The following is a 23813-nucleotide window of genomic DNA, read 5'->3' as shown; positions in this document are numbered from 1 at the left end:
ACGGCTTTGGTCTCGTACGTCGTAGCAGATAGACGGGAGGTATGTCATCCCACGGCTCGTTCGCGATGATGTATTTGAAAGAGTACAGTTCTTCAATTTCAGTCCCAGTGTAGATCTGAGAGATCACCATGAGGCTACTCGAGGAACATCAGGGAAAGAGTTAGCTCACCGTGTTTTCTTCTTCTTGTCCACTTTCGTTGTATGTAAAGGAACTAATCGCCCCATTGATTTGAAGGTCAAGTTTATGTTGAATCGAAGTGCCCCTTTTCACGGAGATCGAGGCTGAGGTAATCACCTTCCGCTGTAAACATCTGGTTCGTCCTCCAAGAAAGTCTATCAACATCTTCATTGTCATCATATACTATCATTGGAACCGTTTGCTGCCCAACAAAAATGACCACAGCCAGCCGCACACGGATGTCCTATGAAATTGCTCATCCTGCCCATCAAAGTATTTGTGGTTTCAGAGGCTTGCGCTTCAACCGTGCTCACAGCGCTGATGGTCGAACTGCTATCATCATCTATAACCGTCCCTGTGGAGCTACGAGCAACTGATCGCCCCCGACGGTCTTCAGTGGCAGCTGCAGTTGGAACAAATGATTTGGGAAGGTGCACCATTGGTCGCTGCATGTAATACCGCTGGTAGCAGACATGATGGCCACCGTGAGAGCATATTGAACACTGGAAAAGAAGGCCGCGAACGGGAAGCCGACTGCCAAAATTTCATCAATCGCCGAATAAGAAAATTTGAGGAAAATATACCGTACCATATGTTGCACATTGCCGGCGGCGCTTTGCACGTCGAACAGAGCCAATAGCCTGCATTGCGATCAGTGGTACCAAGAGGCAGAGCCAACGCTTTGCGGCATCGACCGCATGAAGTATAGATGGTGGTTTCAAGCTTTGCATTCAAAGTATGAGCACTATGGCAATAGATCAAAAATGCATGTTCACCTGACTAGCCTCCCGAATCTCCTCAGCTTTACAGACCTTCCGCAAATACGCAGCACAAGTGTGTAATCGTAGCCTAGTAAGTACGTCTGGATATGAGATACATCCTCGTTAACATTCAAGTGCGGGATCTTAGATGGCAAGACTTACCAATGTAGGAGTCAAGGAAACCGACAATTCTCCGTTTATCGATCCTTAGTTCTTTGGCTGCTATAACAGACAACATCGCACACATTTGCATGTCACCCTTGATTGTGTTAAGCTCAAGATATTTTGATACGCAATTTTCACTTACCTCATCAGCAAAGTCATCGAGAGCGTCACGCAAGGCCTCCCATGCTAGCTCTCGACATCTTTTCTCTTCCGAGCGAACAAGATCTTCGCGTCTATCCGTTACATCGACAGGAACAGAGGGTGAACCACCATCCCCTTCACCTAAATCCAACATGACCTCGGAAATCGTCATGCTCCTATCTTTCTGATGAGATAAGTCACGAACAGTCTCCTCGGTCTTGATGCCATTCGAACTTTCAGGTTGGACACCTTCTCCCACAGTAACGGTTTTAACACTACTCTGTGAAGCCCTGCGCGTCAGCGGTTTCGCAGAACCCGGCCCTGGCAGAGAAGCAAGAGTCGAACTGCGGCTGCGAGATTTCCTTAGAAGGGAACTCCGTTTCGTTGATCTCTTTGAAGAGCTGGATCTCGAAGGTAAACGTGGTGGTGAACGTCGGGGCGACTCATGATTGTCATCATATTCTGAATCAGTGGAACGAGGTGATGGTGATGCATCGTCATCATCGTCGTCTTCGTCGTCTTCTTCATCGTCCGTCCAGCGCTGATGGCCAACGACATGGGAAAGTGGACTAGGGAGCACTGATGACGACCTCCTTGCGGGATGATTAGGCGAGAAGGGTATTTGAGCACTCTCATCGTCGCTTGTATGACCATCACCTATTATTGGTTCATCTTCGTTCCCGCTGGGAGATGAATCGGAGTCATCCAAAGCACCTTCTCCTATGTGTCGAAGACTGCTGGTACTTCTGTCTCCCGGACTTGAACTGTGTATCGACACGGACGGCCGACGATATACAGAAGGACGCCGCATCACTGGGGACTCTCTCGAATCCCTTCTTCCTAGCAATGATGGCGTACCCGGAGGGAGAGGGGAGACACCTTGTCTCGGTGAGGAATTCTTTGATGATGATGGGGTTATTCGGCCTGAACTAGAAACACTACGCTGCGTAGATCCAAGGTCAATATTGTATCCGGAACCTCGACCAGGGCTAACTTTCTTCGTCAGAGTAACTGACGAATCTGTTCTCTCGAGAGGCAGACTGTGCGTCGCGGGGGATGGAGGCGGCGGCGCATTACCAGGTGTCGAAGGTGATTTCACGGAATTTGCATGTCGACCGGCATTTTCGTCTTCATCCTCAAGATCCGGCATTAAGTCAGTCAGCGATGCCTCAACAAGTAACCACACTTGTCCCGCGCAATTTTTTCCACTTTGAAAAGCCAGCTGATTGATATCAGCATATGTCCGTAGACAATCATAGTCGAACCTCACCTGTGCATTAAGAGCACATATTCGCTTCCGATCTTGGCCACTGATTCGGTAACTTTTCGCTAATCTAGTGAAAGCCGCTACTTCATGTTCTGCTCCGGGTGGATTGTAGGTGCCCGACGCCTGGCATTCTGGGAGGTAGGAACTGTCTCCCAGAGCTTTGAGTTTTGACTGTGTATTTTGAGGCATCCGTTCGCGCTGCTCCGGAGATCTTTCACCATTCCGTCAACGACCCAAAAAAATTGATACGAAGTCGGAAAGAACTTACATGTCGTCATAAGGTGCTTCCCAAAGTTTCTTGTCGTCGGACACGAACGCCAGTGAACCAGAAGCCTCCCAACTTGCGGAGACCCTCGTAATCGCGTCAAGAGGCTTGGTAGCATCTCTGAGATCAATTTGAGAGAACATTCCAGACGAATGCTGGGCCCAAATGACATGTGAATCTCCAAATGTCATGTCTGCGATGCAATCGTGAGTAGGCCAAGGACAGAATCCACGAGCAAAAAGCACAACTGACTTGTGACACCACCTTCTATCGCAGAGCCTGTGACAGACCATTTTGCTATCCAGCCTCTTCGCACATCCCAGATCTCGATGGCGTCACCCATCCCAACGACGACATTGGACGCCTTGGTTGCCTTGAATCCCGATGCCATCCCGGAGCTGTTATCTTTGTTTACCCCATTCTGAGATGCATCCCGACCGCCAAATCCTGCAAGATCAAGTCGGTTTCCTCCTCTTTCAACAGTTCCTGCAAGAGCAGGTGGTTGGGACATGTCTGGATTAGAACCCGTTCCTAATTCGGCGTTCGACACTATAGCGATCTCGCATTCGTACGACGGACGCCACTGAACTTGACGAACTGGAAACGAAGGATGTAGAGTGTAGGTTGGCTTGTGAGGGATATGGATCGAAATCGATGGCCAAGTCAGGTCCCAGACCTGTATCAAAATTCAAACAGAGAAAAAAGATGTACGTAAGTATATTGACCTTTACACAGCGATCCAGTCCACCAGAAACTATCCACCCTAGACCACCGTTCGTCATATCCCCACCTGGGACCATGCTTGGAGCACCTGGCATCGCATTCGAAGGCGTATGGCACCAATCGAGGGCCGTCACCGGTGCTGTATGCGCGACAGGTATACGATCCAATTGTCCACGTTGACCCATCTGTAAATCCCATCTACATGATGGGATCAGGACAAGCCTTGTCGAATAGATATATTGACGTACCGGTACAAACTACCGTTATCCAAACCGACCACAACTTGAAGCGGGTGAGAGTTTACAGGAGAAAATACTGCACTCCGCACTGTCGTAGGGTGACGAATACGATTGATAGACTTGCTAAGATCTCTGATATCCTTCCAAATATTCGCGTCAGTACAAACGTAAAGCGTGTCAAGAGACTGACCCATATGCGCAAGTCACCATCAGACGAGCCAGTGACGCAGTAATGGTGGACAATGGAAGACACTGAAAGTTTGTGTATGGAACGTGAATGGTCCTTCGTCCGTCGTTCTGTATAAGCAGCGTGTCAGATGGAATAAAAGAACCGTTTATGTTGCATTACTAACCGTACTTGGATTTCACTATGTCCCACATAATAAGTTCTCCATTACGAGCGCTGGTCAATATCTTGTTGCTGAACTCTGTCGCCTGTGGGAATCAGATGAAATTGAAAATGGACGCAAGACATACGACCGTGAGCCCAGGCGACATCAGTGCTGGCACTGTCTATCTTGAGACCACTGCCTTCCCAGAGATTGCGAGAGGCTTCTACTCGATGACCTCCACGACCAATAGCAGCCTTATGTTCGGATGTTCTGGCCTGTGTTGGGTCCAAGACGGTTATTACGCGAAGAGCTATACAACATTCATCAGCTCTTCCTGCCGACAATCACACGAATACCAACATTCTTTGCCGGCCACTGCACAGCGAGAACCGTCTTCGCTCTTGCATATAGCACTTCCACCGTTGGCGCAGGCTCTGTGTAGGCGTACGTTGCGGCTGGGCCCAGAGTATCCATGGGTTCGGGAGTCGGAGAAGAGGTCGTTGAGGGTCAGCGATGTCTGGATGCTGAGCTGAGGAGCAGACATAAGGTCGACGCGTCCTAAGCTACTCGTCGACAGTGATGCCGGCAATCTGGACGATGATAGCAAAAGGCAAGTTGCACCTCGTGACAATTACTACCTGCCCATAATTACATAGCTCATTGGGTCAATGCTATGGGTATTGCAAGGGCATGTAATATGATTAATAAAGTCCTTCGAACGCCTAATGATGAGAGGGAAAAAGCAAGATACTAAGCAAAATGTATGCAATCCCAACACTGTTAACAATATCTTCGTCCATTACTCTCATGGAAGTATTGTCCAAACACCGCCCAGCAAACAGACCACCGTCGTCGCGACCAATCCCATCAATGCCTTCTGCGATACCAGGACCACTGCCGCCGAATTCGCGCTCGAGGCGCTTACAGTTCCGTATATTGACTGGTACTGGCTAAAGGCCATTATCGACCCAGTAGCAGGGGCTGTTGAAGGTGTAGTGGCGGGGAATGTTGGCGTGAAAGTGTCCTCTATCAATGTTGTGATTCCACCGATGACGGTGGTGTATGTGTAGGGCGTTGGCCCATGAGGATCGTCGTTGGTTGTGGTTGCTGGGGCACCAACAACGCCACCACCTTGAGCGAGTGTGGTGGTCGCTGTTGTAGCCGTTGTCGTAGCCGTCGTAGCTCTAGTACGGGTATTGGTGGTCGCCGTCGTCGTCCCGGTCAACGTTTCTCTAACAACGACGTTATTAAATATGACATGCTTGGTCGAGAATACTCACAGTGTCTCCGTAGTAATAACCCCCAACAGTGTGTTCGTAGAAACGACGATAACCACCGACTCGGCGTTCCTGAACGCATTCTGTATGTCAGCAATGCGAGCTTTCATGCGCAGCAGACTTACGCATCAACGATTGTTTCCGTCAGCTGTGCCTCTGCAAAGGCAGCAAAGAGAGCAACAACAGCGAAGAAGAAGGGGCGCATTTTGGGCGTGAAGGTCGTGAGCTGGGGTACCAGGGAACTGACGGCGATGGGTGGAGCAACGAGCACTGCAAGCCGTTACAGAAAAGCGTGGGAATATCATGCCTCTTGTTTGGCCAAGTTACTTTCCAAGGCTCTCCTCCTACCATGTTCGAACCAATTCGAGGCGGCACTCGCGGTGGACAGGCTGAATTCAAGTGGTCGGACGTCTCTGCAGACAAGGACAGAGAGGTAGTTTCTTTTTGATTTAATGATATCCATGTCTAACAGCTTGGTAACAGAATTATCTAGGACACAGTATCAATGCGCCAACTGGACGTTGGCAGAAAAACAAGGATGTGCACTGGTACAACAGAGACGTCTCAAATTCAGAGGCAGAGAGACTAGAGGAAATAAGAAAAGTAAAGGAAGCCGAGGCCGAGGCCCTCTCTGTTGCTCTGTACGTCGAGCCTTACTATGACTGCTGGACTAATGCTGACACTGACTTATAGTGGTTTCGCTCCAAATGCCAAAGGTGCTGTCGCAAAAGATGAGCCTACTCCTTCAACTTCAAAGCCCGTTGAGAATGCTACCTCCCCCGATCAAACCGCGTTGGACAAGGAAGAAAGACGGCGTAGAAAGGCTGAACGGAAAGAGGAGAAGAAGGCAAAGAAAGAACTGCGTCGTCTAGAACGACAAGAGAGGCACACCAGCGTCGACACCCGAAGGAGAAGGGAACACTCCAGCTCTCGTTCAAGATCGCCTCGCACCCGTTCTCGGGAACGAAGAGACTATGATGATCGTTACCCTCGACGTCGAAGCAGATCACCTGCAACACCACCTTATCGTGATCAGTATCGAATATCACCAGAAAAGTATGATGATATATCCCGGGAGAGGGAAAGGGACCGGGACCGTCGAAGATGGGATGCCAACTCGAGAAGAAACGAGCCAGGCGCCAGATGGGGACGAGAGTGACCTTGTATGTTTTTCCGTCTATGATTACCTTTGTATATAATGTTTGGTCATGCTCTATGAAACCATTAGACGATCGCAAGATTCCCTTTTCCTAGAGCATTCGCTCATATTACGCGAGGCCCTCATGGCGGTATCAAACTCAGGGAACTCGACACAGGAGGTAAGTACGTCCCTGACATATGACGGGAAAAAATAAGGAAGCGTGCGTGAAGGTCCATAGATTGGTGATGTTACGCGAGGTCGTCTGATACCCACTACCATTGACTGAAATCAACAGGGTAGCTCGCATGAATCTCTGCTATGCACAGCAGCCTTCGTCTCGCGAAATGTATACTCTGCCGAGGTTTTGACAAAATCAAAGTTATCAAACAATACCTCCCCCCAATGGTATGATACTTAAGTCGCGTTTGGAACTCGAGCTCAATTCAAGACGCTACAAGGAGGTAATAAGTCCGGAGATACATCGAATTAATTCGTATGTATCACTACATCATTTTATAGACTGTTTACATAAATTAGAACATGCATATACACCATCCGTTGGTTCCAGATAGACCTGGGCCAAAAATCAGAGAGACCGTAATTTATCCAATAAGATTGCCCATTCCATAACAGTTAGCCCCTTCTTTAACGCTTCATCTCTCACTTCCCTATCCCTGACCTCCTCCGTAAGTCGCCCAACCGCGCGCAGGTGCTCCACGCTTCTTATCCCCAGACTCACCAGCGTTGGCGCGGCATGAAGCAAGGACGGTTCACAAGATGATAAAACGTCCTGGAAATTGGACGTAGCTATTGATTTTATGCTACTTATCGTCGATCCCGAACGAGTGGGCATAAAGGGTGTAGGTGATCGCATGCTTTTGTTCGGGGTGGATGTACGCAGTGGGGTATGCGAACTCGACGTCCCCTCGACATAGGGCGTCGTCGTTCGAGCCTGCAGCGTTGGACCTCGTGGACTATGTGATGTCCCGGAGCGAAATTCCTTGGACGAGGCACGGTCACGGGGAGGGGCTCGAGATTTAGATGCCGATGAAAAAGACCGTTGCCCGTCGGAAGCGACAACATATTGGACGGGTGAGGCGCGACTGTGTATGCCGTTGATATTCTACAGAGAAGAAAATATTGGTAAGTTTCCTTTTTATTTAAATACATTATGGCAAGAGTCCTAACTCACCTCGTGCGATAACCAATGACTCACTGGTGCCTCCTGGCTTTTACCGCCCCTCGCGCTCGGACCTCCAGATGAACGACCCTCAGTTGTCTCTTGCACTTCGTAGTCGCCTTGCGTCATATAATAGACGCTCATATCTTCGTATTTCGCCTCTTTTGCAACCCTCTCGCGCCATGTCGAAATTGTTACAGTTCTCTCGGGCCCGTCTTCAAGAATCTGATCGTGTACGACGTCAAACTCCTGTCCAGCCTTAGGCCCTGTCCTTGGTGCTTTCCTGCCTGTACTTCCATTCATCCTCCTAGCCTTTCCATGATCCAACACAGACTCGCTGACTCTCCTCAGCCTCATCGGGCTTCCGTTAAGCCTCTCTAGCGCCAGCCTACCAACGCCCGAGTCCAGGACCTTCTTCGACCCCATTGACCTAGGCATGTCGCGTCTGGTGGGTTGCTTGTACTCATAATCACAGTCCTCCATACCGAACTCGTCATATCCCCGCGTCGGTCGTTGGCTAGTACTCGCGATACTGCGGTCGCGACGATGGAGTTTACGCTCAGAAACACTAGGGGCGGTCTCTGTCCGAGGCTTCTCTCCATAGTAGTCCGTCTCCACGTCAGCCTGTGGCGCGCCAGTAACAACAGTATATGTCACTGCATCAAAGTCGTCGTCGAGAGGAGGAGACGTGGGCGCCCAGGACTCTCTGACTCTCGTGCCCCACTCGGTCTCTGGACCTCGAGTGGTACACTCCTGCGTTATGGCGTCAAAGTCTTCGTCGAGTGGAGGTGAAGTTGGTGGAGGACGAGGTCGACGAACAAATCTTTTCCCTCGACGATCGTTGACAAGATAGAGCACCCCAGATTCTGCACGCAGTCCAAGTGTCAATTATACTTGTTATGGTGCTTTGCAACGGGCGCTCACCACTGGCCTCGGCCCAGTTGTGCATTTGCGATGTAATTCGTTATTTCAAGTATCTGTCGGCGTGAAGTCTGGACACAATGAGAGCGCGATGGAAGGAAGGTGTATGGGTTCCATATGTACGGGAAGTTTGTATGTCGTTCCAGCTTCCACGGGGCTTTGGCATGCACTTCCGAGATGTCTTGATACACGTGTTGGCCACACCTCAATCGATATCATCATCCTGATGATCTTGAACTAGTGTCACGCTTCCTCGGACAAGGCAATAGAAGACAGTGATTCATGATTTCATTCAGCCTTATTCACCCACGCAATGACCCGTAATGGCTACGACCACGCACACTCCCAGATCCATGCGTATGCACGCACGAAACGACTCTTTCCGAGTCCCGGACCAGATAATTCAAAGCTTGCTTTTCATCCGCTTAGCAATCCGTTTCTCATACTTATCAACCAGAATACGGCGCAGAGTCTTTCCGGTGGGTGATTTCGGAATCTATGTCGTATTGATGAATTCGTGACCTAGAGAGAAAAACTATTAACCCACCTCCTTCACAATCTCGATGCCCCCACGAAGCCACTTATATTTGCTCAAGCTCTCTTGATGCCACGACTCAAGTGCCTTGATAACTTCAGCAGACCCCTTTTTCTTACCAGCTGGGCTCAGCACTACCCAGGCCCGAGGGACCTTTTCGTCTGACGTCCGTCCCCCGCTTACCCCGGCTACGGTTGCATCCGATATCAATCCCTCCGGATGCGCCAAAAGGACATCCTCTATTTCGACAGGCGAGACCTGGGATCCTGAAACTTTGAGAGTGTCCTAATGATGACAATGAGGAGATTGCTTCAGTCGACAACGAATGGCAGAGCTTTACCTTCGCTCTATCCGCGAAGCTGTCGTTGGCAAAGTTAAAACGTCGAGTCGCTGAAAGACAGGGAATAACTCACAAGAAGTATCCATCTCTGTCGATGGTGAACTTATCACCTGTCCTTAGCCAACCATCGTCAAACGCCTCCTGGGTTGCCTTCTCGTTATTCCAGTAGCCTGGAGAAACATTGTGGCTCTTAATATATAACTCTCCAACTTCATTAAAGTCCGCCTCGGTACCATCGTCGCGCAAAAGCCGAGCTTCGACACCAGGTAGTAGAACGCCTGAAGAACCTTTGATCCGTTTCAGGCGACCCCCCAAAGAACCCGAGGCGGGCAGTGTGAGTGCGGCAATCGTAGCTTCAGACATTCCGTAGCCTGGTTGGATGGTCAGTGTTGTTTTATCAAAGAGAAACAAATGCACCTTCGGTGAGTTCGACGTCGGGTGGAAGGGTAGTTAAAAATTTGTCGGCTAACTCTTTGGGTAGATAAGCGGCTCCACAACCAACAGTTTTCACGCTCTTTAAATCTTGTTTATTGAGCTTGGGATGAGTCGCTATTTGATGTACGACCGAAGGAATGAGCGCGAGGTTTGTGACATGATATCTATAAATTTGCGTTAGAATTACCATGCAAAGCAATAATCTTCGTACTTAGGTATAGCTTTCATAGCGGCCGCTAGGTTCCACTTCGGAAATATAACATACGTGTGGGGGACTATAAAGGGTCGAAAGCAGTATACGTGTAGACCATAGCTGTGGTGCATAGGAAGGAATGCAAGTGTTATTGGTAAGCCTTCCGGCGTGTCGATGGGCTAGAAAAAAGTTCATCGTAGGTTCGAGAGGTAAAACGAGACCTACCGAAGAAATGGGATCCGCCGCCTTGCCCATTACGAATACTTGATAGATGGAATATATCACATTTCCATGGGTGATCATTACAGCTGCGAACCATTTGTGAGTCTGCGGAAGAATATAAAACGTAGTGAACCACTTACCCTTGGGTAGGCCGCTAGTGCCACTAGAAAAAACAAGATATGCCAGTGTATCCTTCCGTGCAGGACGAACTTTGTTCTCATAAACCGGTATGTTGACCTTGACATGAGATATCATATCGGACAACGACTTGCGGCCCCTGATACGTCCTCCCAAAATGAATATCTTCTTCCTTGACAAGCCAGCCTCTTTTGCTTGAGACAATACTAAAGGAAACAGGCGGGCCTGCACGAAAACGGTGGTCACTTTAGCGAGCTTTAATGCATGCGCGAGTTCGAAAGGAGTGGAATATGAAGATATCAGTGTGAAAGGCGTCGCCAGGTACAACAGTGATTGCACTAGTACAACATAATCCTAGATTTTAATGACTTTAGCACTGGTTTAAATTCGCCAACAATGATGAACTTGCTGAAGAATTCTCACTGATGATTCCCACCATTTCGCCATGCTCAGCACTAAGACCCAAGCAACCGTCCGAGACCGGTCCTCCTAGCGCAGCAGCCGCGTCTTGCACCCTTTCTCGAAACTCATAAAATGACCGCTTTCTGCCAGTAATAGTGTCAATGTGAAGTGTGTAATCCTTCCACTCTCGCTGGTCAGGTCGATTCAGCATGACGTTGTACGCATTGTTGTCCATGGGCGATGGCGGGTCCGGGAATGGTGACTGAACGTGCATGGCTACCCCAGAGAAAGACGGAGAGGGTACGAATGACACTCATCTTCCCCACATTATCACTTTTAAGAAGAAGGAAGCAAGCTGAAAAGTTTCGGCTCAGTGTATAGCCGGTACCTGTAACCGAATTGCCGGATCTTCAAAAAGCGGATAATTATAGTGGAACCGCCGCTTGTACGTCGCTCTACGCCGCTCCAGCGTAGGTGTCAAGAATTAAAGTAGCTGTAGAGATCGACTAAATGAACTCGACAATAAATGGATGCCTGATAAATGGTGCAAAAAAAACAATACCGAACGACTCGAACTTAACAAGGGTCCGGAAAGAAGCTGCTTTCCAGCTCGTGTTTAACTTTGGGCTCAATACGGGCCGGCATTTCACAAGTCGAATGTGAGGTAAAGATGCGAATCGTCGACTACCATCCGACGGATCAAACTGAGAACCGATGAAGGGATGTGCCCTTTTGCCCGCAACGCTTGAACTGCTAATAGTAGACATTTTTGTTCTTTCTGTTAAAAATTTTGAAAATACATCCGAATTTGAACGACTTGCTGGTTTGATAGAGGGGTCGCCGGAACGTGTACACTTTTCGATGGAGATATTTCCCAACGTGAGATTAGATCCAGAGTCTGCTGTCCTTGCAGCACGACTAGGAACTTGAACTTCGTAAACACACTCGGACCGGAAGGTTTGATTAGATTACAGTGCTTACCATTCATTGTAGACCATATCTTTGGGAGCATCGTCCGCGAGGCAGTCAAAGCCGAGGCCTGTAGATGCGGCAGTACCTCCACTGCTATAACTTTGAACCTTTAACTTGGACAGCTTCTCAGCGCCCAGCCATCAAGCTTCACCTATTATCCCGATTGAATATGCAGTTAAGCACCTGATCCCCTAACTGTTTTCTGGAACACTGCTAGTCGCCGAGGTCTTATCGCACTCCAGTGACTCCACAGAATTACCGCAAAGGACGTGGCCCGTATCAGAAAATTCGATCACATATTAGTCTAAGCAAACTACTTCCATGATGAGAGCATGGACAGCATGCAGTTGAAATCGAGGCAAGTAACGTGGCTCGACACAATGCGAAGAATGCAAAGATGAGCAAAGTCATACTCGGACGATAGCAATGTGCGCCGTAGAGATAATACCCGCGCCGGCCGGCTAAGAACTGCGTGAAAGAACGCATCCTACGAACATTCATATTGGCAGCTTCGATCAAGCCCTAGTGAACTACACACCTGGAGAACTTACACAAGGCTGGTGGACTCTTTGTTATCATCGTGTTCGGCACGACACGCAAGGATATGCTTTTCAAATAGAAGTCCTTGTAATAGTATACTTACTTGCGATGTCAGCACATCTGACGTCGAAACCAGCACACCAAGGGATGGGATAGCCCATCTGCGGTGGATATGGCCTGAAGCTTTTATCTGATTGAAGTTCAATCTAGAAAAAACTTTGCTCAACGATCTGATAAAGCCATGAAGATATATGATACATCAAGTCTCACCATCATTTTTCTGGAGCCGCATTGATCACAGCTTCATGGAAGTTATATACTTTGTATCGGGGTGGTTATTGGCTATTGGCATGAACGATAATGAGAGCTTTCAGATGAAAAAGTGGTTGAGGAATGAAAGGTTAAAAAAGCAACGAGTGAAAATACTCGAGCGCGAAAAATGAATTGGTAGGACATGCGACTCGTGGCCCTGTAATCGCCCGCCAGAGAAATATACATTGCACAGCGGGCTGCAACTACATACTCGAAGAAGAAATAAGGGTAGGGAGCACAAGCCCTATTGATCTTCAACCCCAGCGACGCTATGCTTGATCAATTCGACGACGTCTGCGTTTCTTGGCCTAATATGACAGGGAAACGGTTTTGGACGGCTAGCCAGACCGGACGTATAGTCTCTAGGTGGAATCACTGCCTTCCCGTTCGACCCAGTGACAGGAAGGATGTTGAAGCAATGCAGGGTTGTCGCAACGTGCAACCAAAGAGAATTTTCGGCCAGGAAGCGTCCTGGGCAGATACGACGACCCTTTTAAAATCCCCGGTCAAGGCGAATGTACAGGAACGGGTATCTATGACTTACCCAACCAAATGCAATGGTATTAGGTTCGCGAGGCCCTCCATCTTTGACGTCTGGTGCATGCATGAAGCGTTCAGGCCGGAAAGCCATTGGATCAGGATACATAGTCTCGTCATGCGACTATAGAAATATTATCAACTGATTGTAAGGAGTATCGATACTGCTAAGTACTTACGATACCCCATTGATCTGAGAATTACAATTATTCGAACAGCTGCAGGAGAAGAGCAGACAATCACGCACTAACGATCATGGTCGTACCTAGAAGGGATGCATTCACTTCTTCATGCGATCTGGGAGGCATGAATAAACTTACCCTCAGGGATAAAGTAACCTTGATAGACCTGACAACCCCAAGTCAAAGATACTAGAGTCGCGGAAGCGATTATACTCACGTCGTCCTTCATTAGCCGGTGGGGAACGCCGAGGGGAATGACTAGAATGGTTAAGGTAATTTCATAAATAGCCCAAAAACAGGAGAGATGCACACCCTGCTCCCAACGATAAGTTTCTTTGACGATGCAGTTAATATACGGTAACGAGTCCCGGTCAGAGAAAGTTGGGAGACGATCATTCCCGATAACACGGGTCAACTCCTCTTGTGCCACCTTTTGAACCTGAGGGGCATGAAGCATTGCCAAGAAAAATGTGAGTACTGATGCTAAAATGGTGTCGGCACCAGCTAAGGACAAGGTGTGTCAACCGCCACATACTTAATATCCCCAGTAGAAGGCACGTACTCGCATACATAACCGCTGAAGCCTTCTTGATGATATTAGCCTCTTCGACAGTATCGTCTGAAGATAGTCCCTTCGCAGCCATTAATGCTGTGAAGAAGCTCGGACGTGCTCTACCCTCCTCAAATTCCTTCTTCGCCCAAGCGTAAGGCTTATCCTGAAGATCCTGTGCAAGTTCCCATCCCTCTCTGGCAACCCGTTTGAAACCTGTGCCCGGGAACCTAGAAAATTCCGTATGTTAACAACCCCAAACGAGTATGAGTCGCCTACCATTCTGGGACGTATTTGAGGAATGGTAAGAAGTCCACAAGATAAGCCCCTGGTCTAGCAGCTGATACCATGGCTAATTGCGCTTCTTCCGCGATGCGTACAAATTCATCGTTCTCAACAGTTTGGTATCCGAAGGCTGGTCAGATTTCAAATAGGCACTGGTCAAGCACGAATCATCGTTCCTGACTGATAAACACACCGATCATCATGATGATTGCCCCCGTCGTCCTATCAGCAGCCAGTCAATGACTACTTAAGTGTTAGCAAGCAATTATAGAAAACATACGTCCGAAGATGTTCATCAAATCGTTCCGGGCTTTGAAGGAGCTTTGCGAGCAGTATAGTAAGCTCCCTCTGTAACGAAGGGAGGTCAATTCGTTAGGCTGAGGGTGTTCAATGTTTAATCCGGTGCATACCGTCTGTATAGGTTGATATCCATCTGAGGCGCGAGGATTGAAGCCATGATGAAAAAGCTTCCGGCTCTTCTTATACTCGGAGTCATAACTTTGGAAACCCATATTGAAGTTCCAGCCCATCCTGCATAGAGATCAGCGCACTCTTATGATATACTTTGCCTCAGAACGTACAACTCTTTCACCATCACCATGGGAGGCCTATCCGAGTAGATCGACGATCGGGTATCGAGTAAATCCGTGGCGACTTGTGCGCTGTTTATAATGCACATTTTCTGACCCATGATTTCGAGCATCATAAGCGGCCCTGCATGTACGGTTTAACATTTCTGTCAGAAGGGTAGACAGTTCCGGCAGACGTGCCATATTGCTTTCCCCATTCTGTGAACTTGAACCACTCTGTCCGGTAGTATATCAACAATCGATACTAAGTTGGAAGAATGTAGATTTCCTTACCGTCTTTAGTTGGCATATCAGGGATATTCCCAACGAAAGGGATGAAGCTCGGCTGTGGACCGGGGGGAGAGGGAAGTCCAAGAGGGTTCCTCGAATGTCTGTAGTATAACTTGACGGCGACAGCGACGGCAACGAGAAAGACAACGATGTCGACTAGTAGCATGGTTGAGCTAGTAGTGCCCGCCCAGAGCATCTTCTTGCCGAAGGTTCCCAATGAGTTCATTCAGAGATGGCACTGGAGAAAAGAAAGAAGATAACCCTTGAGCAGCGAGCTAGCGATTGCTGACTGATCAACCCTGGATTTGACATAAAGAAATCCAGCTGGAATTAGATACATGCAGGAAACCATCATATATTGATGCTTCTACTAGCCGAAAGAGCGAATCGGATGGAGTCCAGAAAAGGCTCCCGTTTGAATGCTTCCGCGGGGATGAATGTTGATGGTGAACCACAGCGTCCAAAAGGGGATATCAACAACTCCGACGACGACTCGTCTTTTCCATACTTGTCATTCGGCTTTAGGCGGGTCTTTTGCACCCTTACTTACTGCTAAAGCAACGACCACTACTACACTTATACAGAACACGACCGCTAAGGCTAACAACAAAAGGAAGTATTCAAACGCGTATCAGAGCTTCCTCAGGTACTTACCTTATTCGGCTTATTCGTTGTCAGGTAATCGTCGGTGCTGGTGTGGCCCGCACAGCCTTTTCATCCGCCGAACACCACCATCAGCACCATTTTTGGTCCAATAGTAGGTTGCTAATGATGAATCTATCTTCGACTACTGGAAATTTCCGATGGGAAATTCATATTTTCAGCAGTAAGTTCAACTTGGATCGAGCTTGGAATCTTAAGGATTGTTCCATCGCTTGGGTACCGAGATGGGACCACATGCACACGAATAATTCCGGTTGCCCCAGAGCTGCCCCGACACTTCCCTGAGCGCGATGGGGGGAAAGGTGCTGTAAGATCGTAACGGGTTTACAACATCCATTCAATCCTTCGGATTCCTCCATCACTTAGTATATATAAGGCCCCAACGTCAGGCTTCATAGCTCCCTTGGCCAGCACGCTATTCCATGTCATCCAGCAACCCACCACAAAGTGTCGTCAATGTGACCTTCGGGCCCTTAGTGACTGGGGTCTGGATGCAGCAACTGGTGAGTGCCACAATGGCATCCCCATATGTTTAAACTTCAATGCACTCGCTTTTCTAGCTCATGGGTTTTATACTCGCTCAAATGGCAGATTATTACCGAGATCATTTTAATCACGACACATTATTCAACAAGACGATAGTCAGCCTTCTGCTATTTTTTAATCTTTTCATAGGCGGATTGGACTTGTGAGTACTGCTGTATGTCACATCACTTAGGTGCTTCCAACTCAAATTCACTCAGTCATGTTCTCTACCGAACATCCGTTTTGGGCTACGGAGATTACGAGGCCTTCGACTTGCAGCAATGGACGATGTGGACGGAACCTGGCTTCACCGCTATAGTCGGATTCGTAGCTCAAGTATTTTTCCTTGTTCGGTGAGTACCTTTACCAATCCCTTTATACGATGTAATTAAGTGCCCTTCTTTCAGGTGTTGGAGGATAACCAAATCAACAATCACCGTTGTTTTTCTGACAATCCGTAAGTTGTCACGTCCGTGGCTTCAAGTTAGTGCTAAATGCTATCCTCCACTTAGTTGTCCTTTTCTCGTTCGGCTCTGGGCTAGCGTACGTAGGCTAGTCCTTTCTGACGGAAGATGCTTAACTGATTGAACACGCTTCAGCGTATCCGGCTCTTTCATTGAAAAGAAGAGATTCAGTCTTCTAGGACAGTTCTCCTTGCCCATAACCTTGTGGCTAATATCTGTAAGTTAGGTGATGCATCGCGCAGTAGCTCCTTTATTAACTTCTGCCGTAGACGAGCGTCGCTGATATTGGAATCGCCAGTGTTCTGGTCTTCTATCTCCTCCAATCCAGAACGTCGTTTAAGAAGACGGACGCAGGTGAGCCTGTTGCATGCTGCTGTATGTACTGCTAACTCCCACCCCGCCTGTCAGTTATTTACCGCCTCGTTCAAATGTCCATGGAGACCAGCGCCTTCACCGCCATTGTAGCGCTGTTAAATTTGATTCTGGTATGCTTTCTATAACCAGGTGTTCCCCGACCGTTCCAATCTGACATCTTGAAGTTCCTACCGCTGCAAGACACCGCATATCAGTAAACACTTTCGAAGGTCTTGCTGCCGAAAATATCTCACGATGCATCCTAGCCTTTTACCTCAGTTCTCAATGTCGCGTGTATATACACTCACCGTCATGGTCACGCTTCTATCTAGAACGTCGCTTCGGGCGGTTTTAGACAGTACCGGACACGCTTCCTTTGCTACAGCCCTACGCGATGCAACACATGATCCGATGCATGGGAGAATAAAGGTGAGGTATATAGTTTGGCTTGTTTTCATCCTGCTAAGTCTTTACACAGGTCGGGGTTAGCACAACCGTTATGAATGATGCAGGTCTGGAGAGTGAACCCTCGAAGAATGCTCATGATATTGAGCTCTCCTCCGTTGAACGTAGTGACCGATCTCAACGGTGGGAATCAAAAGGAAGTCGGGGCTTGTAGATCTCATCTCTGCTCATACGGGGCTGGTTGGTCGCTGTTTTCCTAGTTTTTTCAGTATATAAATTATTGTACAATGTCTTGGATAAATTAAAACACCCTACAGCGAGCTAACTATGCAATTTTAGGTGACCGGCTGACGTGGGTGGCCCAGACTTTGTATTATTCCAAGGGTGTTCAAACTAAGTGTCATTCATCTTACCCTTGACGACGCGACAAACGTGAAGAAGCGTGCTTGTCCCTTTGTCAAGATTTAGCAATTGGACGTAATTTTTGAAGGATCAAATCGTGTTGGTACCTGGGGGGGGGGGGGGGGTTCTGGATCGCAGCAGTTTAGTTGTCAGGAGAGGAGAACGTCAATCCAATACGAGTTGTGAGCCTCGTGTTTGGGTTAATTTAGATTAGTTTGTCGTTTCAAATTTTGGAGCTTACCCATTTTTCAATTCGGTAGATTGCGCTTCGGGGTGGTTAGCAACGATACTGGGCTCATTTCAGTGAATTCCGCCCAGGTGCAAAATCGGAGTATTGTGATCCTTCATACCAGAGTATACGACTAGTGAGGTTAAGCCAAAATATCTCCCTAAGACTCCAAGTGAAGAGAGGACAAGGTATCTTTTCCCCAAGTGCCCCCTTGCTTTTCCCTTTTGAAATCATGGCATTAATTTGGACACAAAGGTGTACGGCACTCTGAAACCACGCATGTATCGAGGATACAGTATGTGCCGTAGACTATAGAATTGTATTGAGCATTTGACCACGGTTATGTATGTCAGTTATGATCGCCGCTGCTAGTATTCCATGAATTGAACAGGCTCATCCTCAGGCGAGGGATGTCATGCAATTTAGACAGATAGCGCTTCATAATATTTGAGACTGGTAACGACGAGACCATCACTAGCAATTCCGACTCCATAAGAATGGGTTTGAATGAGGCCTAATGTTCGGAAGCGTTTGAGGTGAAGCAAGCAGACAATCGAAGTGGCGGGCATGGGCACAATTACGGCCCCAGTCGAGAACTCGTCCTGCCAGGAGATAGTTAGGCAAGTCATGATGTCCGCTTTTCTTTGAAACAATTGTTTAAAGCCTAGAGACCCGAGTGCAAGGTCAAAAGATTATAATGCTGTCAAGGACTAGTAGAGTTTTCGGCACCTCGCGGTTTTCTGACGATACGATCTTTCTTTGGCGAATCGGTCACTTCAAGCACTGGAAGACGGCAAGATGATGAAGGGCGAGACGATTGTGGGAAAACGGTACTCGCGCTTTGCGGGTTCCTGACTATTGAAATACCCACTTACCTCTGGGAAAATGTGGTATATTGTTATCCTTGTTCATCCTGATGTCCGACTACCTTTACTTCGCCGTTTCCAACCTTACTTGAAACCATGCATCCCCTTTGGTGAAAGTGAACAAATGCTCCTCGCTTTGTAGCCTCCAAGAGTCATTCAGGGCGACCATCCTCCGAGTCCACCGACAGCAATTGACATGTAACAAATGGTTTCTCAGCCGGGGCTCATATCAAGAAGCATCCGGCACATCTCCCTTAGGGTCGGCCAAAGGTGCGATATTGCTGTTGATGCATTGTGCAGGTCAGCAAGTCCTCACGGCCTTAGGAACAGCTACTCAGTAGCATATCTTTTGAAAACTGTTTCGGAGATGTAAATGACAACCTCTGATTGAAAGGAGAAGAGATTTGAGGGAAACGTACGTCTGTAGTGGAAAAGACAGCCGATACACGACGACGGGACTTTCGACGAAAAGGCAGGTCACGCGATGGAAGGACTAGAGGCACTTGCATTTTTCCGCATCATTCAACTCCTTGCAGGAAACCGACTCTACTACCGAGTCGTATCGGTTCATTTCTAAGTGTACCTTCAAAATGTCAAGCAGGGTGTAAGATTCGCCCAATGGGCGCGCCTCATCCACTCCTGTTGGGGATTTTTGACGAAGAACGAATATAACGACCGAAGCGATTAGTTCAGTCTTTCACCACTTCGAAAAACCAGAGTACGGCTGCCCGGAACTGAACAACAGAGATTCTACTGCCTAGATTGGCTGCAAAATGGTTTATGGAGGCTGGTGGAGTGTGAAATCAACCAGTGGCCCCGACGATTATTATTAGCTATTGCTTCAAGTTGGGCTTCTACAATGGACCCACAGTGCCATAGCGAACTAGGTCATGACTTTGCTCCTATGCGTTGGGAAAAGCTTAACTAGAGAAAGCAGGCGGGGTCGAGACTTAAGCGTCTCGGAGCTCACGGTAGATTTGGGCGGCTTGCCGTTAAGAGGGGGGAAAGCGCATGCGAGTCCTTTGGTGTTTATGGGGGTCAAGAAAGTTCGTCTTAGGGCCGGCAATACAGGGCTAACGTGTGAAACTACACAACGCAAGCCGCGTCTTCTTGACCCACACCTGAAAATCCTGTGTTTAGATACAGCAGGTTGCGCGGTAAGCGCAAGCACAGATAATGACGGCTAAGTATTCGCGCGACTACAACCAACATCAGTTAAACAAAAGAAGGCTGAAGAGATTAACATCACTTTTCAACGGAGTTTTCGTGACTGTTGACATGCGGTGCCTCCATTTTCCGCTGTCCTTGAATCGACAGCGCTGCATCGAAGTATTTCTTGGCACACTGGTGTTTTGACAACTGATTCAGTGTTTACGAAGTTGTCGCGGTTATGCAACATTGACGTTGTGAATAGTCCCCCGTAGCGACATGGACATTCAGCCATACCATATACTCTGATGTATCGAAAGAAATAGTATATTGTTGTGTGCAGAGAGACAAGGTGAGTAGAAATTAAGACTCTTTACAAAGAAAGGTACTGACCTTGCTCCACAGAGAGTTCCGGATGCCTCCGACTGCTGACTAATAAGAATTGATGGATGCGCACAGGCCACCACCGTCGCTGCCGATTCTAACTCCCACCATCAGTCTCTACGTAACTCTTCGTTTCTTTCCAGATTTCCTTTACACACGGAGAGATTGAAGACCTTGTGTGGATGATTATTCCTAGCATAGCCTAGCGAGTCTTGGAACAGCGTAGTCTTTCCAGACTAAGGAGAGTGCGCGAGTTGTTCTTCCAAATGAAGAGGGCGTATGCCAGGCCATGAAGGAAACGAGATTTTTCAGCAGGTCAAGTGAAAATGACGACAGATTCATTTCCGTACATATCGACCAATCCATTTTGATTGTCACCTGCACAGACGTTTATATGTCGAGAGAAGGTCTCGTGGATGGAATTTTACATGGGTGCTGCTAGCCCATACGACAGTGACGACCCTTGTCATAATGGTGCGACGACGATGGGAGATTGTATCTTCAATTCCATGTTTGGACCCACCCACGTTCGTGCCCAGGAAGCTTGATCTTCGGGTGTTCAATGCCTCCATGTTTTCATTATAGGTATCCTTCATCTAGTGAGTTTAAATCTATTACCGCCTAGTCCAGATCGTGGAGCTGACTTCAAACAACAGCAGTACGTTTCCTATGTTTTCACATCACAGAACCTAGTTCTCGGGGTATTCATCTTTTCCGCTTCCATTTCACCGCTTCCATCCTCTTGTGTGTGACGTTTGCATTGAGAACGTCCTGAATACCATCAGAGACATCCCCGGCGACGTGCTGCGGTCGCTTTTGTGTTCTCGAATCGACGATTGCGTTAATCAAGGTCTCCACTCTTCTCCGCACTTTGGATAGAACCATGTGCTTGACAAGGTGGGACTACGACCGGAGGTTGCCTCGGCCGATAGTGTAACACCTCGACACTGAATCCTTCCCACAGGTAATTTCTTAGTCCTGACCTTCGTACCATCATTTGACTGTGCCCCTCCTTCCATCATCACAGATCACCTCCGATGACCCCGCCGCTCTCAGGACCACGTTCATGCACAAACCCCACGAAAATTCAGAATTTATCCGGAATTCCAGGAAAGAGAGTACTTGAAGAGACTCCTACAGAAACGCTGTCTCTGTACTTGGACCGTACTTCATATACAATGGCTACCATACTTCTTCTCGCTGAAACTGATAAAATCGTTCGTCGCAAAGATGTCGGTCGAACAGTTCTCCATTGTCTCCACGGCCTTCACTCCATCGAAACCGCTCTCTCTATCTTTCATTCCTTCATTTCCGGGTCGTACAATCACGCCCCATGCTCAGACGTCCTCGCAATGTTCGATCCGCATGTAGGCGATTGTGCTTGCCACATGCGTGCTCAGATGCTCTGGGATCTCATCGAGGACGTCTCCTCCTCCCCAGAGAAGAGGCGATTCCTTGAGCAAGCAGTTCAATTACTCAGGGAGAATAGAGTGAAAACTGCTATCCTCTTACAAAAACTTGCAAAGACCAACGGGAACACAGGCCCTTTAGGCTTTGCATCTATCATCACGCTATCCGACATATTCCAGAAGATCGGGTTTCGCGCGTTCATGACGCTGGTTGACGCCAACTCGAATTCATCTGGGACAAATACGCCTGCAGCGGAAGTACCCTTCGTTGGCCCTGGCACAGACAGTGAGGGTAATGCCCTCTCTGGATTGGACGCTATCGTTGACAAATCCTTCTCACCTGTTGAATCACCCTCCTCTGACACCTCTGAATCTTCATCATCCCCCAATCGCAGTCACCGCTCGATCACCGTCGACGTGAGTTGGGACCCCGCCGATGCCTGGTCTATCGTTCGTTTCTTAACATTTTCGCATCTACTCTCGATTCCCAAGAGGGTGATCTTCAAGCCTGGCCCTCCCGCTGGCATGATCATTCGGGTCGAACCTCTACTTTCTTACACCGAGACTGAAGCAGCACTGGATGCGCTTAACCTGGTGGAGAGTGTGTCGTTATCCAGCCTTATTCGTCCAGGGGACAGGGCGAAGAAGACGACGCTCGTCAACGAGTGCGAGACCATGCAAGTATATATTTCCCAAATGTCAGTAAATTGGATGAAGAAAGCTACGGTCGCATTAAGCCTCAGTCCAGCGGCTCAGAGGTTAGCATTATATTTTGGTTATAATTTAATCCTGACTTTGTTTCTTCAGGCTGTGTGGCAATTACGCTGTTCCCAACACTCGTCAAGTTGCTTGCGTTTCCTCTTACATATCAATCCTACCTGTCCGTGTGGCCTGGCTGACGAAGGGTGTACCCATTCTCGTCGCAATTGAGCGATTCTGCTCGGATGGTAAGCTAGCCGTCCTTTCCTATTACCTGATGTCTCATTCCCATCCCTCAGGCTATCATATCATATTACATCGCGTTACCCGAAACCCTGATGCTTGGGACGAATATAAGTCCGTCAAAGACCAAAACATCACAGCAATAGGCCACGCCAACTGGTTCGATGTCACTCCTGTCTCCCACGACGAAATCATCTCGTCACCATGGGCTGGACAGCCCCATATCGTCCTTATCGCTGTCTCTACAGATGGCGATCTCGAAGATTTTTACGGTCGACTGACTCACGATAACCCGTCTTGCCCAGGAACTAGTCAGCCGCATAACGGACCCTGTCAGGAGATCGAGAATTATACCAACATCATTGAAAAAGCCAACTTTTCACAACTCCTCATGCTATTATTCGGGCAGCATGAACAGTTTCCTTTTCCTTTGCGAAGTCAGCAAGACGGGTACGCATACGTCGCTGACTGCATCAGGTCGGAGCTCGGTGAAGAAGCGCGCAGACTTTTTATGAAGGCATGTTTGGAGGCGTATGAATATGGAACAGGCAGGTCTACAAGAACGTACTCGTTTCAGCACGTGTACCTAGAGCTTCCCGGTGTTGTGGGAAGGCAGGTGAAGAGCATGTTGGATCGAAAGGAGAAACCTCTTCTTGGTTTTGGGCGAGAACTCTCGAGATGATAGAGGCGCCACGCAATTGCAGGACCGTTTGAACCATACTTTGTTAATTTGTCTTGAGTGCTAGAGTCCGAATTGGATGAGGATCCGTGAATAAAAACCATTGTGTTTGCGAACTTACGGTCAGCCAACTCTGAAGACTGGCCAATTTTGCAAGATTATGTGCGTTGTTTCACCGTTTCATTTTATGGGGATGACAAGGCCTATATTACACCCTAGCGTCAATGTTCGACTAGCGGGAACGATTGC

At 48.2% G+C, this 23813-nt stretch overlaps 8 protein-coding genes across 8 annotated transcripts; 3 read left to right on the top strand and 5 right to left on the bottom strand.

Annotated features, from left to right (window-relative positions):
* Positions 1–363: 363 nt before the first annotated feature.
* EV420DRAFT_1662756 (uncharacterized protein) lies at positions 364–4600 on the bottom strand (the record flags this gene model as incomplete). Its single annotated transcript, XM_060478935.1, has 14 exons — positions 364–712; positions 768–901; positions 955–1058; positions 1102–1198; positions 1247–2467; positions 2516–2723; positions 2781–2970; positions 3030–3453; positions 3503–3698; positions 3749–3879; positions 3930–4036; positions 4093–4167; positions 4217–4381; positions 4432–4600. Coding segments are annotated over 14 exons (3570 nt in total), but the record flags the coding sequence as incomplete, so codon positions are not given.
* Positions 4601–4688: 88 nt separating this feature from the next.
* Positions 4689–5649, bottom strand: EV420DRAFT_1497849 (uncharacterized protein). Its single transcript, XM_060470943.1, has 3 exons — positions 5474–5649; positions 5352–5420; positions 4689–5303 (listed from the first exon to the last, which is right to left on the bottom strand). The coding sequence occupies exons 1-3, from the start codon at positions 5551–5553 to the stop codon at positions 4877–4879; spliced, it is 576 nt and encodes a 191-aa protein (XP_060339786.1). The 5' UTR covers positions 5554–5649; the 3' UTR covers positions 4689–4876.
* A 48-nt stretch (positions 5650–5697) lies between these two features.
* Positions 5698–6507, top strand: EV420DRAFT_1634389 (kinase phosphorylation protein-domain-containing protein; the record flags this gene model as incomplete). The annotated part of the gene is made up of 3 exons (XM_060476317.1): positions 5698–5781; positions 5832–5989; positions 6042–6507. The coding sequence occupies 3 exons, from the start codon at positions 5698–5700 to the stop codon at positions 6505–6507; spliced, it is 708 nt and encodes a 235-aa protein (XP_060339785.1).
* A 414-nt stretch (positions 6508–6921) lies between these two features.
* EV420DRAFT_83801 (uncharacterized protein) lies at positions 6922–8805 on the bottom strand. Its single transcript, XM_060483665.1, has 3 exons — positions 8594–8805; positions 7682–8535; positions 6922–7612 (listed from the first exon to the last, which is right to left on the bottom strand). Exons 1-3 carry the CDS (start codon positions 8616–8618, stop codon positions 7076–7078), a joined length of 1416 nt encoding a protein of 471 aa, XP_060339784.1. The 5' UTR covers positions 8619–8805; the 3' UTR covers positions 6922–7075.
* EV420DRAFT_83800 (uncharacterized protein) lies at positions 8806–11230 on the bottom strand. Its single transcript, XM_060483664.1, has 9 exons — positions 10863–11230; positions 10456–10807; positions 10319–10401; positions 10112–10272; positions 9883–10064; positions 9539–9836; positions 9466–9484; positions 9138–9410; positions 8806–9086 (listed from the first exon to the last, which is right to left on the bottom strand). The coding sequence occupies exons 1-9, from the start codon at positions 11127–11129 to the stop codon at positions 8994–8996; spliced, it is 1728 nt and encodes a 575-aa protein (XP_060339783.1). The 5' UTR covers positions 11130–11230; the 3' UTR covers positions 8806–8993.
* Positions 11231–12696: 1466 nt separating this feature from the next.
* Positions 12697–15424, bottom strand: EV420DRAFT_83628 (cytochrome P450). Its single transcript, XM_060483660.1, has 14 exons — positions 15097–15424; positions 15004–15039; positions 14815–14947; positions 14644–14764; positions 14514–14581; positions 14427–14455; positions 14228–14363; positions 13961–14178; positions 13616–13902; positions 13537–13564; positions 13464–13481; positions 13396–13409; positions 13224–13340; positions 12697–13169 (listed from the first exon to the last, which is right to left on the bottom strand). The coding sequence occupies exons 1-14, from the start codon at positions 15317–15319 to the stop codon at positions 12924–12926; spliced, it is 1674 nt and encodes a 557-aa protein (XP_060339782.1). The 5' UTR covers positions 15320–15424; the 3' UTR covers positions 12697–12923.
* Positions 15425–16178: 754 nt separating this feature from the next.
* EV420DRAFT_1634385 (uncharacterized protein) lies at positions 16179–17718 on the top strand (the record flags this gene model as incomplete). Its single annotated transcript, XM_060476316.1, has 11 exons — positions 16179–16259; positions 16317–16444; positions 16500–16634; positions 16689–16738; positions 16794–16824; positions 16881–16962; positions 17015–17099; positions 17154–17230; positions 17285–17313; positions 17366–17528; positions 17578–17718. The coding sequence occupies 11 exons, from the start codon at positions 16179–16181 to the stop codon at positions 17716–17718; spliced, it is 1002 nt and encodes a 333-aa protein (XP_060339781.1).
* Positions 17719–21304: 3586 nt separating this feature from the next.
* Positions 21305–23627, top strand: EV420DRAFT_83557 (uncharacterized protein). The gene is made up of 4 exons (XM_060483656.1): positions 21305–21431; positions 21562–22701; positions 22751–22890; positions 22942–23627. The coding sequence occupies exons 1-4, from the start codon at positions 21418–21420 to the stop codon at positions 23565–23567; spliced, it is 1920 nt and encodes a 639-aa protein (XP_060339780.1). The 5' UTR covers positions 21305–21417; the 3' UTR covers positions 23568–23627.
* The last annotated feature ends 186 nt before the right edge of the window (positions 23628–23813 follow it).

The sequence above is a fragment of the Desarmillaria tabescens genome (genome assembly GCF_030435595.1).
Source record: "Desarmillaria tabescens strain CCBAS 213 chromosome Unknown EV420scaffold_1, whole genome shotgun sequence".
Taxonomy (NCBI): Eukaryota; Fungi; Basidiomycota; class Agaricomycetes; order Agaricales; family Physalacriaceae; genus Desarmillaria; species Desarmillaria tabescens.
The sequence above is the reverse complement of the archived record's forward strand: the minus strand, read 5'-3'. Positions and strand labels throughout refer to the sequence as shown.